The sequence below is a fragment of the Drosophila willistoni genome (genome assembly GCF_018902025.1).
Source record: "Drosophila willistoni isolate 14030-0811.24 chromosome XR unlocalized genomic scaffold, UCI_dwil_1.1 Seg144, whole genome shotgun sequence".
Taxonomy (NCBI): domain Eukaryota; kingdom Metazoa; phylum Arthropoda; class Insecta; order Diptera; family Drosophilidae; genus Drosophila; species Drosophila willistoni.
Genome location: NW_025814057.1, coordinates 76,223 through 89,513, shown reverse-complemented (window position 1 = coordinate 89,513; position 13,291 = coordinate 76,223). Strand labels below are relative to the sequence as shown.

At 38.3% G+C, this 13,291-nt stretch overlaps 5 protein-coding genes across 5 annotated transcripts; 2 read left to right on the top strand and 3 right to left on the bottom strand.

Moving 5' to 3' along the window:
* Positions 1–3,350: 3,350 nt before the first annotated feature.
* On the top strand, positions 3,351–4,226 carry LOC111519389 (follistatin-related protein 1). The gene is made up of 2 exons (XM_023179881.2): positions 3,351–3,996; positions 4,066–4,226. Exons 1-2 carry the CDS (start codon positions 3,798–3,800, stop codon positions 4,110–4,112), a joined length of 246 nt encoding a protein of 81 aa, XP_023035649.1. The 5' UTR covers positions 3,351–3,797; the 3' UTR covers positions 4,113–4,226.
* A 63-nt stretch (positions 4,227–4,289) lies between these two features.
* On the bottom strand, positions 4,290–5,112 carry LOC6638661 (39S ribosomal protein L17, mitochondrial). Its single transcript, XM_002062624.4, has 2 exons — positions 4,789–5,112; positions 4,290–4,733 (listed from the first exon to the last, which is right to left on the bottom strand). The coding sequence occupies exons 1-2, from the start codon at positions 4,984–4,986 to the stop codon at positions 4,326–4,328; spliced, it is 606 nt and encodes a 201-aa protein (XP_002062660.1). The 5' UTR covers positions 4,987–5,112; the 3' UTR covers positions 4,290–4,325.
* A 141-nt stretch (positions 5,113–5,253) lies between these two features.
* LOC6638918 (DNA replication complex GINS protein PSF1) lies at positions 5,254–6,308 on the bottom strand. The gene has a single exon (XM_002062625.4). It carries the CDS (start codon positions 6,244–6,246, stop codon positions 5,671–5,673), a length of 576 nt encoding a protein of 191 aa, XP_002062661.1. The 5' UTR covers positions 6,247–6,308; the 3' UTR covers positions 5,254–5,670.
* Positions 6,309–6,529: 221 nt separating this feature from the next.
* Positions 6,530–11,861, top strand: LOC6638919 (staphylococcal nuclease domain-containing protein 1). Its single transcript, XM_002062626.4, has 4 exons — positions 6,530–6,818; positions 8,027–8,867; positions 9,258–10,693; positions 11,105–11,861. The coding sequence occupies exons 1-4, from the start codon at positions 6,711–6,713 to the stop codon at positions 11,513–11,515; spliced, it is 2,796 nt and encodes a 931-aa protein (XP_002062662.4). The 5' UTR covers positions 6,530–6,710; the 3' UTR covers positions 11,516–11,861.
* A 76-nt stretch (positions 11,862–11,937) lies between these two features.
* LOC26529160 (augmin complex subunit wac) lies at positions 11,938–13,233 on the bottom strand. The gene is made up of 3 exons (XM_015179145.3): positions 13,158–13,233; positions 12,213–12,519; positions 11,938–12,156 (listed from the first exon to the last, which is right to left on the bottom strand). The coding sequence occupies exons 1-3, from the start codon at positions 13,159–13,161 to the stop codon at positions 11,973–11,975; spliced, it is 495 nt and encodes a 164-aa protein (XP_015034631.1). The 5' UTR covers positions 13,162–13,233; the 3' UTR covers positions 11,938–11,972.
* Positions 13,234–13,291: the final 58 nt, after the last annotated feature.

Below are 13,291 nucleotides of genomic sequence, written 5' to 3'. Positions count from 1 at the left end.
CCTGTTTCCTGTTTTTATCGACACACATGTAGTGAAGTTTAATGAGCTGATGCTACTTGCATTTACTTTTGTACCATAATTTTGAGGTTATTTCTGTTACAAAGTCCCATACAGTTATTCCCTTGACTGTGGTACTTCTTTGTTTAACACATTATTCCTCATTACTTGTAACTCAATAAGAATACCCACGCTCTTTGCTTTTAATTGTTTTTTTTTAAACTTACAAATGTGCATGTGCACATTTGTATGTACATACATACATGTCCCTTGAAAAAAGCCATGTATATGTATATGTATATGTATATGTATATGTATATGTATATGTATATGTATATGTATATGTATATGTATATGTATATGTATATGTATATGTATATGTATATGTATATGTATATTTATATGTATATGTATATGTATATGTATATGTATATGTATATGTATATGTATATGTATATGTATATGTATATGTATATGTATATGTATATGTATATGTATATGTATATGCCCTGCAGTACGCGTCTGCGGAGACTCTCCGTCGAGTTTGCGGGGACATGTCCGCTGTCTTGGGGGACATAGCGGCGACACGCTCATTTAAGTTGCGGCGACATTTAACATTAGATGACCTAGCAATAAGGACAATCGGGACAACTGAGCGACAACGTCGACGGTATGTCCGCGGATGCTTTTTCGAAAATGTTTTGAGGGACATTTGCAAAGAAATTTCCTCTGAACGTCGACGGTACGTCGGCAGGTCTTCTTTGCGTTCGTGTCAGAGGACGTTCCAGCGACATTTGCTTTGAATGTCGACCGTTGATCGATGGATTTTCTTTGCATGCGCGTCAGAGGACGTTCCATCGACAATTGCGTTGAATGTCGATAGTGTTGTCCATACAAAAATAAAAAACAAAATACAAATGTTCTTTTGATTAATTTATTCATTTATTAAATTTTTATTTCACAGCAATTTATTATATTATATTTTTTATTTATATTTATTTATATATTTATTCTTAATTTTTAACTAATTTTATTTAATTACAATAAGCTGTTGATCCAGACAGACAGACGGACAGACGGATTCGAACTCGTCTTGTCATGCAGATCAAGAATATATATACTCTATATGGTCGGAAACGTCTCCTTCTGTGCGTTACAAACATCTGATCAATTTTATAATACCCTCTGGAACATAAAAAATTAAAATTTGTCACTTCTATTGTTACAATTTATTTTCATTAAACTTCATTTGATTTATTTTGAAATGCATGCAAACTTACCTTTATAAATTTTTAATAATTTAAATATTTTCACTGTAATCTTTCTCACTGTAATCTTTGACAACTGTCTTGTACGCAATTCTAAATCAAATGCAAAGAGAAACGAAAATTACAAAGCGACGCGTGCCGAAATGGTAAATAAAAACAACAATGCAATGTCCCGTTTTAACTTTGTTCTTTTTGTCTTCCTTCTTGTCGCGTCCCGAAAACACAGAGTATGCTTGGCCATAACCGACGATGCATGTAAAATTATGTAAAATTTACATATGTTTCACATCAAAAGAACATGCTTATTTAATGATCAATTTATAAGTAACAAGTTATTGACAAATTATGTATATATAAAAATAATATGTATATGGTAATAAAGTTCAAATTTTTCCCTCATCCATAAGTAACAAGGGTATGGAAAAGCCGTCATGAAAATAAATATTTGATGCTGCATTTTTCCTATTCTTGCCTTTTTTTTTTTGTGTCAATTTTTTTCAAGAAATTGTGTTTGCTCAATTCTTTTCAAACGACGAAGTGTTTCGACGACGACATTGGATAGTTCGGGCACCGTCGGCTGGTCTTTGCTTGTCGACGCCGGCAGAATTAAATTCTGCCGACGGCGGTATAGTCGACGATGCGGCGACATTGTCGACCGGGGACATTTGGTACTGGAGGGTGTATATGTATATGTATATGTATATGTATATGTATATGTATATGTATATGTATATGTATATGTATATGTATATGTATATGTATATGTATATGTATATGTATATGTATATGTATATGTATATGTATATGTATATGTATATGTATATGTATATGTATATGTATATGTATATGTATATGTATATGTATATGTATATGTATATGTATATGTATATGTATATGTATATGTATATGTATATGTATATGTATATGTATATGTATATGTATATGTATATGTATATGTATATGTATATGTATATGTATATGTATATGTATATGTATATGTATATGTATATGTATATGTATATGTATATGTATATGTATATGTATATGTATATGTATATGTATATGTATATGTATATGTATATGTATATGTATATGTATATATGCTTATTCCACCGTCATAGCCAGATCATTTTGAGTTTTTAATTGCTCTGCGTCAACATGAAGGCGTTATTGAGCTTTTGTCATAAAATTTAATAATGCAAATGTAATTATGTCACCTGGTCAGATTGAGGACAGACTACAGCACTTTCTACACACCACTACCTAAATCCGCCACTACACCCACAATACTGCCCATTTGAAAATGTGGTTGCCTTTGCCACGCAGGCATCTTACGGCATTTTCATTATGTACATATAGTATCTTACGAGTAACGAGTTTCAAACTGCAATCATTTAGCACCAATAAATACATACATACATATGTATATAAATACTTATAAATTTATGAATAAAAAAATATGCAATCATTTAGCATCAATAAATACATACATACATATGTAAGTACTTATAAATTTATGAATAAAAAACGTGTTTAATTTACATAGATCTCTGACTCAGAAAATGGGCTTAAAAAAACATTCTCAAGAAGTATAAATGTAAATAGGTTTTTGCAGATGCCGAAAGATAGGTAAAACTGCTAATAAAAAAAAATCCTTTGTATGCAGATAGGTAAATCTGCATATAAAAAAAATCTTTTGTATGTAGTATGGCTCTGACATATGTCACATCTATGATCCATAGGAAATCCTTGAGAAGCGTATTTCAAATATTGGGAAGGAATTTTGTAAGATATATTTTTTCGTTTTATATAGAAATATACTACGACTCCTGGGGGGTTTTGAAATTAAAATCTCTTAATTATACTTAATTATCAATATACAGGCAAAAAATAGGAAAACTAACATTTAGTAAATGAGTTTTTTGTCAACAATCTTGTTGCAAATATTAATGAAACGCCCGAATTAGAAAGAGAGAAAATAACTTTTTTATAAGCTTCACATATCAGACATTTGTGACAATATGTATGTATATTATGTACATATATATGTATGTGATTTTTTGGTTAGTATTCGCTTATAGCTAATTAGTATAATAGTTAGTTTGTGACTCATATGCACCTGCATCTGCTTCACTCTAGCCTCCGATTCAGCATTTCCGTTCAGAAGCCAACACCAAATTAGAGACAACAATAACATTAGCAGCGTTACCATCAGAATACGGTTTGAGTGGAAGTTCCAGTCAGTTGAACAAACAACATTCCGGGAGTAACATAAACAAAAGCTAAAGCTTATTGTTACTTGGACCATTGTCATGGCAACCATCGCAACAGACAAGTGATATGGAGCAAATAAGCTCCCTGGTGATTATCAGTTGAGAAACCACCTTCGTGCGCGAATCAGCAAATGTTGCGAGTATACAATTAGCAGTCATTCAGATTTTTTTGATTTGGGTTTTACCGCTAGAACGTGAACTTTCATGGCTGTCAACAAGGAATACTAAAATCATAAACATAATTCATTTCGCCAGCAAGATGGCAACTGAAGTTTGGGTAGTGCTACTTCTTTTCTGCGTGGTTTCCTTATCCTTACCATTGCTTGAAAATACTGCAGCCTGCAAAGCCATTGATAACTGCGATCCCTTCCAGCCAATATGTGCAACCTACGGAAACGAACATCAATTCTTTTACAGTCACTGTGATATGATGCGTGAAATTTGCCTTACTGGTAAAAGTGAGTAGTTAATAAAATATTAACAATAATAAAACAGAAGTGCTCCATCATTATTTTATTTATCTTCAGATTGGAAATATGATTTCTTTAGCCATTGCAATGTCAGCAAGCTCTAGCAGGACCGGATGTTCGCAATCTGTTACTACTGATATACTAATGAGCCATCTCTTTCAAAAGACTGATATACATACGTACTCTGACACCAGTTTGCGTTTGCCTTTTTCAGTGCTGATTTTTGTTCCGGCTAATTGCTTAGACTGTACATTCATATAAAATCGTAACCGATCAGTGAATATTCTTAAATACATTTTGTAGCATAAGCTTATTTATTATATTGCTGTTGGTTTTATAGTATCTGATGACTCTTCCACTGTTTTTTTGGGTGCTTCTGTTGCGACATTCAACTTGTTAGCCAAATCCGCTACTTTTTCACGACGAAATTCTTTTCGCGCCTCGTCAAGCAGAACATTGTGCAATAAATTGCGGTTTTGTGTTTGATCCGCACATAGTGTAGGATACGGGTTTCCCCGAAGCTCTAGTACCGACTTCTTGTAATACATCCCCGGATAATCGCGTGGAGCCTTATACATGCGAGTGTATGACACATTATAATTATCATAACGAGGTACTAGCACTTTGAATAGTTTATGTACTAGTTGCTTTTCCAGCAGCCAATAATCGGCCAACTCCATTGTCGGCTTGTGTCGGTCCCCATGACGTATGGCATTCGATATTAACTGCAAAAATTTATTAACATAAATAGAACTCTCAGTGTCGTTGTAGGAAACTCACCAGTTCGGCATAACCACGGGCCTCATCTGCCCGATTATAATATAACTCAATTCGCTCATGTTTCACCAAAGCGGTGACAGTTTTGCGCAACTTCAGCAATCGCCCTTCCGGGCCGTCGGGATTTTTTAAATTGCGGTTTTTGGGTCGCACAACAATGCGAAGCTGTGATATTAATTTACTGACGTCGGCTTGATTCATTTTTTCATTACAATTTTATCTTATTCACGTAATGAAAAATGCACAAGAAATGGACAGGTTTACAGCTGGGGACAAATAGTGGCTAAAATCCCGCTATTTTAATTTCAACTCTGAAGCGCCGAATAATATGTTTAGCTATCGATAGATTTTACAAAAGTGAATGTCGCGGTTTATACACAAGAAAAATGTTTCTTTTATTTTTGTAATAACTGGATTTTTTTTAATGTGAAATGAAAAGACGCCTGAAAAAAACTAAGACACAGTATCTAGTAATTTCCGAGAATTTATTATTAAAGCACACACATTAAGAAAATAGCTTTCATTCTTTGAATTGGCTAGAAAAAATTACTAAACGTACGGACAGCATCAGCCTGTAGTCGTTGTGTCTTCAGATCTCGATTTGATAGTTTTACATGGTTTTACACTTACACACTGACATGTGTGGTTGAAGTTGATTCTAACGTACCACCTGTGGATGCTCAGTCAATTATTTAAAGCGAAATTTTACAAAGCGTGAAAAAATAACTTAGACGGATTGCTTTGGTAAGTGAAAACAATACTTTCATTTAGGCCAGGACCATGTGACATATGTATACATGTACGCTTAATAAATACAGATGGTTAGGTTCAATAAATTATCAGTCAAGCCGCAAGAAATTCGCTCTTTTTTTCATAGTTTTGATTCTATGAGATGTGTTGTAATATTCCCTGCCTCACCAGTGACTCCACCTGTGCCCTTGGTAAATAGTGCTGGCTGTTCTTCTTCAGATGTATTACTTCGCCATCATCCAACTCAAATTTACCATAATCTTCAATGCAACGCACTTCAATATAGAGCGATTTCGGTGGTCGCAAATTGCTGGTTAGATCAATACCTTGACTATCGCCTACAGCACGCATATATGCTGCAAGAGATTTAGAGTAGTTGTTAAAGAACTGGATTTCCGGCTCACAGAGTGCCTGTTTAATGTCATCTGGAATTATTGGACCAAATTCCCAACGGAGGGCTTTGATGCGTCGGCACCGTTCATAGAGATAGGCTAGAAGGCAACGCTTGTTGCGTTGTAATGCTGCGTGTCGAAAGTGCAATAGGGTATAGCTTGAAGCCTGTCCCTGGGACTGAGCCTGTGCGACGTTCTCTTCGAAGATGGCCTTTATCTCTTCCAGTACCTGTCGCAAGCCGTCATCGTCAAAAGCGGGAATAGTTTGAGATGATCGTTCTAGATCTTTGAGCAAATCGAATGCTTTGTCGCCAAACATTTTATTCAAACGGCTTGTGCAATTAAAACTAGAGATGTTAGACTACCAGTGTTTGCTAACGACAACTCAAACATCGATATACCGCAACGTTATCGATGGATTCCCCATCTCTAGTGAATCGGGAAGTTTGGTTAGAGATGGGAGTAGAACAATGTTGGCTCAACTCGATAAAAGCGATGAAAAACAACGATATATCGCACTTTACCAGTGTTCGTAAACGATATTTCAAATCTATCGGCTTTGGACAATATCGTTTTTTTAGTCCATCTCTAAAGTGAAAATTTGAGCAGAAGTGATTGAATTGTTGTTGTGTGCGGTGGTGCGTTCGTTTCCATACTCAATTAACTTAATTAAGTTAAAAGCAGTGTTAGGCGCACTTTAAAACAACGAAACGCTAGGAACGGAACTCAGCCCTTTTACTAATTCTACGGCAATAAACGCACCCGCATTTAAAGTAAAAAAAAATGGCAACAGCTAACTCGGCCGCGACGACAGCAGCTGCCGGAGCAGCAAAAGAGGCGCCGCCAGCGGCAGCCGCTGCTGCGAAGACATTATCCGGCATTGTGAAGCAAGTAAGTCGAAACTCGTCTTCGATTTTGGCGGTTGCGAATGTAAAGTGTTGCAATATTAATTAATATATTAATGAAAAGAAGGGAAATGAGCAAGGAATAGGTCCGTATGAACGTATAATATTATCATAAGCGTGGCAAATGTGGTTGCGACGACGAGTTAAAGTCGAGTGCAACTCTGTGTGTATGACACGTAGCACACGCTGGCACACGAAGGTGCCAACTTGGCAGATTTTGTTCGCTGGCGGGGCTCAGGCTCCATTCACCTATAGGGGTGTGTGTATATATACACATATGTATGGGTGTGCTGCTGTGTAGTGTAGACAGACTGGCCAACGTCATCATTTACCGGCATTATTTCATTTCTCGAGGCTTACACTCTCGCCTCAACATCTGGCGCAGCTCGAAAATTTTGTGACGAAATTATTTATGTATGTACATGTGTAGAATGTGAATTGTATTTCGGCTTGGGTTCACAAGACTGGTTCGTTCCTAACCTCGTATAGCCGCTAAAGAAGTTTAATTTTCTTTATTTTTTTTTCGATTCATTTTATTATGTATATGTAAAGCCATTATTGTAGCGAATACTGGTGAACTTTGTTTAATGCATCCAGCTACGAAAAATACTCGCGCATGCTAAAGTCGTTAAATATATTAAATATTCCTGCGACTTAATTTGTAAAAATCGGGCGTGCACTGGCTTTTGATAAGACTTATCAGCCTCCGTCTTCTGCTTGGTAGCAGGTTTAGATTTAAAATTGATGACGCTGGCATTGCATACGTCTTAGCAACATTTTTGTACACTACGCACTTCGATTTCTATCGATGAAGACGGTTCAATGGAACCTGTTGCTTGAATTCATTTTGCTAATGAAATAAGTATTGTTTGTATTTATATATATATGTACATACGCAAATGTAAGCGAGTATATATATATATATATATACATGTATATACAATATGCATGTATCTACTTATGTTTCCGTTAAATCGGTGCATTTGTTATCCCTTGCAACCCTGTGACTGTCCACTAGCGCCATCTGGGCATATGTACATACATATGTATGTGTGTATTTTCAGTTGAACATGTGCCCTGGGCACGTGTTCGAGACTATTTAATTTGAATTTTAACCTCATTCTACCCGCAGAGTTCGTGATTAAAGTTTTTATTAATCAATGGTTTCTTCCAAATGATATCTCTTTTCTCCAGGTACTCTCTGGAGATACTGTCGTTATACGCGCCACCAAAGGTGCTCCACCTCCGGAGAAACAGATCACCTTCTCTCATGTTCTTGCGCCCAAATTGGCTCGTCGGCCAGGTGCTGGTGGCGATGAAACCAAGGATGAGCCTTGGGCTTGGGAGTCAAGAGAATTCCTGCGTAAGAAGTTAATCGGCGCCGAGGTGACCTTTACTTTTGACAAACCCGCTAATTCGAATCGGGAATACGGTTTTGTCTGGTTGGGCAAAGACAAGGAGACTGGCGAAAATGTTGTGGAGTCGATTGTACGCGAAGGTCTCGTCTCTGTTCGCCGTGAAGGACGCCCAACCGCTGAACAGCAAACGCTTATTGAACTCGAAGATCAGGCTCGGGCCGCTGGTCGTGGCAAGTGGTCACATAATGTCAATGCTGTTGACAAGGTTCGCAACATCAAATGGGCGCACGAAAATCCAGTCCATATAGTGGAAATATATGATGGAAAACCGGTGAAAGCCATTATTGAACATGTGCGCGACGGTTCTACTGTACGTGCCTTTTTGCTTCCCGAATTTCATTACATCACGTTAATGATATCTGGGATTCGCTGTCCTGGAGTAAAGCTTGATGCTGATGGTAAACCTGATCTTACTGTCAAGGTTCCCTTCGCCGACGAGGCACGCTACTATGTGGAGACGCGATTGCTGCAGCGTGACGTGGAAATTCGTCTTGAATCGGTGAATAACTCCAACTTTATTGGCACCATTTTGTATCCCAAAGGAAACATAGCGGAATCCCTGCTTCGTGAAGGGTTGGCCAAATGTGTCGACTGGTCTATGGCCGTAATGAAAACAGGTGAGTTAGTTGAAATTTACGTTATGTTATATAAAATACATGGCAAACATGTTCATACATCATAATTTGAATGATTTCTTAAATTGTTTGCAACTAGTTCTCACAGCGTAGCGCCGTCTTGGCCTCAAAGCCTTTTGTTGCGCCACATTGCTGCGTTCTATTGCTTGCTATATTAAAGACGGACTCCAAGAATGCTGTGGTATTACAATGTGACCAATATGCGTTCATTTCACCCCGTCGACATGAATATTTCGTGCCATAGTTATCGTAGTTAACCAGATTATGAATGCTCATTTGTTCTTTTGTTCTATCATCAACACGATCTATAATGCTTATTTCTTGTTTATTATCGCTGTTCCATTCTTTTTTATTTTTATATTATATATGTAGGTGCCGATAAATTGCGCGCGGCTGAAAAAATTGCCAAGGAAAAACGTCTTCGCCAATGGCAAGACTATCAGGCCAAAACGCCCGCTTTTAACTCAAAGGAAAAAGATTTTGCTGGCACCGTGGTCGAAGTTTTTAACGGCGATGCTGTCAATGTGCGTCTTGCCAATGGTCAAGTAAAAAAGGTCTTCTTTTCATCTATAAGACCTCCTCGTGATCAGCGAGCTGTTGTCGGCGCGGATGGTGAGGAGATGGTCAAAGCTCCACCGCGGGGCAAGAACTACCGTCCGCTTTATGAGATTCCTCATATGTTCGAAGCCCGCGAATTGTTGCGTAAAAAGCTCATCAACAAGAAGGTTCAGTGTAATCTAGACTACATTTCACCTGCACGTGAGAACTTCCCGGAGAAGTATTGCTATACAGTCTTGATCGGAGGCCAGAATGTTGCCGAGGCCATGGTAGCCAAAGGGTTGGCTACTTGTGTGCGTTACCGCCAGGATGATGATCAACGCTCGTCTGCCTACGATCAGTTGATTGCCGCCGAGCAGCAGGCCATTAAGGGCTTGAAAGGTCTGTACACCAAGAAGGATAATGCCACGTTGCGTGTCAACGATCTCACTGTCGATCATTCCCGCATCAAAGTGCAGTATTTGCCCTCGTGGCAACGTGCGCTTCGCACCGAAGCTATTGTTGAATTTGTTGCTAGTGGGTCCCGATTGCGTCTATTTGTGCCAAAAGATAGCTGCCTGGTCACGTTCCTACTTGCTGGAATATCCTGCCCTCGCTCTTCGCGCCCAGCCCTAAATGGTGTTCCAGCTCAAGAGGGTGAGCCTTTTGGAGATGATGCTTTAACGTTTACCAGAGAGCGCGTCCTACAACGTGATGTTTCTGTGCACATTGATACCACCGACAAGGCTGGTTCCTCGGTTATCGGATGGCTCTGGACCGACGGTAATGTCAATCTCTCTGTTGCTCTGGTGGAGGAGGGCTTAGCCGAAGTCCACTTTAGTGCCGAGAAGTCTGAATATTATCGTCTCCTAAAAAGCGCCGAGGATCGCGCCAAGGCAGCTAAGAAGAACATCTGGGCAAACTATGTGGAACAAGTGCCTGAGGAAAAGGTAGTTATAGAAGAGGAAAAAGATGAAAAGGTTCCGGTTGAACGCAAGGTCAACTATGAGAACGTCATTGTCACTGAGATTACCGAAACATTGACCTTCTTTGCTCAGTCCGTGGACAATGGACCAAAGTTAGAGACTTTGATGAGCAAGTTGCATGCAGATTTCCAGTCAAATCCCCCGATTGCCGGTGCGTATACACCCAAGCGCGGTGATCTGGTGGCAGCCCAATTTACTTTCGACAATCAGTGGTATCGCGCAAAGGTCGAACGCATTCAGGGCAACAATGCCAGCGTACTTTACATCGACTACGGTAACAAGGAGGTGAGTCGTAAGTTTAAAACTTCCTTTTGCAAGTTCCTTAGATCCGTTTCCGTCTTAAAGCGAAACGCATGAGTCATAAGCTTGCTACATGAAAAATGTTTCTCCATGTGACCATAGCCATTGGCAATATGTGTGTATACCAAACTCTACAGCAACAAAATGTGTGCACTCCCAGGCAGACATTTGGCAATCTTTCTAAAATGGCAAATATAGTTGAATGGATTATATTTTTTGATTTGTTCGTCTGTCCGTCCAAGATAGAAATATATGTCAATTGTTTAAAAGCAAGGAGTGTGCACGTTGCTGGGGGCACTCCAAAAATGACAGGGCGACTGGCCATGGGAATCGACAATAATTTTGAATTTATATAACTGTTTTCAATTAAAATCTAACCGGCTTTATATTTATTAGACCCTGCCTATCAGCCGTTTGGCAGCTTTGCCACATGCCTTCAGTAGCGAGAAACCGCATGCCACGGAATATGCCTTGGCTTTGGTCGCCCTGCCTGCCGACAATGAAGACAAGGAGGAAGCTCTGCGTGCCTTCTCTGACGATGTTCTAAACCACAAGGTACAACTAAATGTTGAACTGAAGGTTCCCGGAGGTCCAAATTTGGCCACTTTGCATGATCCAACCACCAAGACCGACTTCGGTAAACAATTGGTTGCCGATGGCCTTGTCTTAGCGGAAAAGAGACGCGAGCGCAAATTAAAGGATTTAGTGGATCAATATAGGGCCGCACAAGAGGCCGCCTTGGCATCGCATTTGGCTATCTGGAAGTACGGCGATATTACACAGGATGACGCGCCCGAGTTCCGCTAATTCCGAGTTGGTTCGCAACGTGGAAATGTTTGTCTGCCACATACCCGCCCTTTATATATACAACAACAAGCAACAACTTAATGATTATGAAATTACTAATTCTATCTGCATCTTTAATCACATTGGAAATAAACCGATGATACCTACATATTTGAGAAACGAAGTAAACAAGGAGCATAGCATGGAACACATTTTGTATCCTTTAAGCAAACTGGCAATTCGTCGCAAATTTCTTCACTTTTTTCTTTGTTTTTAAAAACATGATAATATAATCCATTAAACAAAATATACAATGTAATCGTAAAAAATCTCTAGCCTATAGCCAAACACTGGATTCAAATTTCAATTTGCTGATTTTTTATTTTATTGTAAAATGTTTTTTTTTCGCATTACTGGAATACACACACAGATATATTAAAATCATTTTTTTATATACATTATAAAATGGCCAAGAATTTTAATTGCTTCCTTCCATCTTCAACATATCGATTTTATCCATAATAGCATCTAAGTTAAGTTCATTGAGTATTTTAAGGGATATCTGTCTGTCTAGCAAAGCTTGCTTTGTGGCCTCAAGATGATTTTTTCGCTGCTGAAGTTCTGGGTCAGAGATGCAACGTGCTTTAGCCGTCTCAATAAATCTGTGGGAAACATTTTTTTTATTTTTACTGCTGAAGGAACATGCATCTGGACTCACCGCTCCAAAATATCAATTTCTTGGTCGGTTTCGGCTATGATATTCTTTAACTCGTTTACACCGGCAGTCTGTTGCATAACTATGACTTTATGCTCAATGCCATCTTTTTTCCTTTCGTAGTAATATTCATGCAAATTTTTTAAGTCGTGTATATATAAATCTGCCTGCAGACCAGTGCACACCTCAAGAATGTCCAACTCGGACCCGTTAAATTCACAAAGTTCAATGTTCACCAACTTCAATTGGGCTTCGTAATGCTCAGCTAGAGTTTTGAGAGACTTTATTTCCTCCTGGTACTTTAAATTATCTGCGAAGGCATAGTAAATTGTTAAATAAATAAGCAAAATTCAAATTCGTAGTAAAATTCATGCAAATTTTTTAAGTCGTGTATATACATATGTATGTCTGCAGACCAGTGCACACATCAAGGATGTCCAACTCGGACATTTAAAATTTGCAAAGTTCAATGTTCACCAACTTCAATTGGGCATTAATGCTCAGATAGTGTTGAGAGACTTTTAAATTATCTGCGAAGGCATACTTGTGTGCTTGAAGGGTATATGCGACTCCTTCCTATGTGGTTAGTGATCTTAGCTGATGATATTTAGAACCATTTTAATACCTTTTTGCCGCCAATTACTCTATTCCGGCTAATCGTTCTGCGACTTCCAATCAGGATTCTGTTTATTTATTAAACCATAAATCGTTGTTTTGCAACTGGACCGGATGGACCAAATGGATTTTACTGCATTCTACCAAATTCATGGTCAGCAATCAATAAACTTGTATCCAGCACTTTTCAGCATCGTTGCAAATTCCCATAATTTTTTCATACTATTTTGCTGTCTTACTTTTAATCTACATTCTACACACCCGCTTTTAAATCGCTGATCTTCTGTTTAATTGGCTTAATTCTAAAAGAGTATAAACTACAATATTTCGTACCCATAGTGGCCTATTCGGAACGATCTTTTTATTCTCTTGGTTAATGTTTACTTTGACTTTAAAAAATTCTGTGTTGAAAACGACAGAAAGGCATCGATAACTTATTAATGTTTCGCTCAGATAACCGATAAAAG

Coding starts and splice junctions, on each gene's coding strand:
- LOC111519389 (XM_023179881.2), top strand. CDS start 3,798: ATGGCAACTGAAGTTTGGGTAGTGCTACTTCTTTTCTGCGTGGTTTCC. Junction 3,997..4,065: donor AATTTGCCTTACTGGTAAAA/GTGAGTAGTTAA, acceptor ATTTATCTTCAG/ATTGGAAATATGATTTCTTT.
- LOC6638661 (XM_002062624.4), bottom strand. CDS start 4,986: ATGAATCAAGCCGACGTCAGTAAATTAATATCACAGCTTCGCATTGTT. Junction 4,734..4,788: donor CCCGTGGTTATGCCGAACTG/GTGAGTTTCCTA, acceptor AAATTTTTGCAG/TTAATATCGAATGCCATACG.
- LOC6638918 (XM_002062625.4), bottom strand. CDS start 6,246: ATGTTTGGCGACAAAGCATTCGATTTGCTCAAAGATCTAGAACGATCA.
- LOC6638919 (XM_002062626.4), top strand. CDS start 6,711: ATGGCAACAGCTAACTCGGCCGCGACGACAGCAGCTGCCGGAGCAGCA. Junction 6,819..8,026: donor TATCCGGCATTGTGAAGCAA/GTAAGTCGAAAC, acceptor TCTTTTCTCCAG/GTACTCTCTGGAGATACTGT. Junction 10,694..11,104: donor TCGACTACGGTAACAAGGAG/GTGAGTCGTAAG, acceptor TATATTTATTAG/ACCCTGCCTATCAGCCGTTT.
- LOC26529160 (XM_015179145.3), bottom strand. Junction 12,157..12,212: donor GAAATTGATATTTTGGAGCG/GTGAGTCCAGAT, acceptor TGTTTCCCACAG/ATTTATTGAGACGGCTAAAG.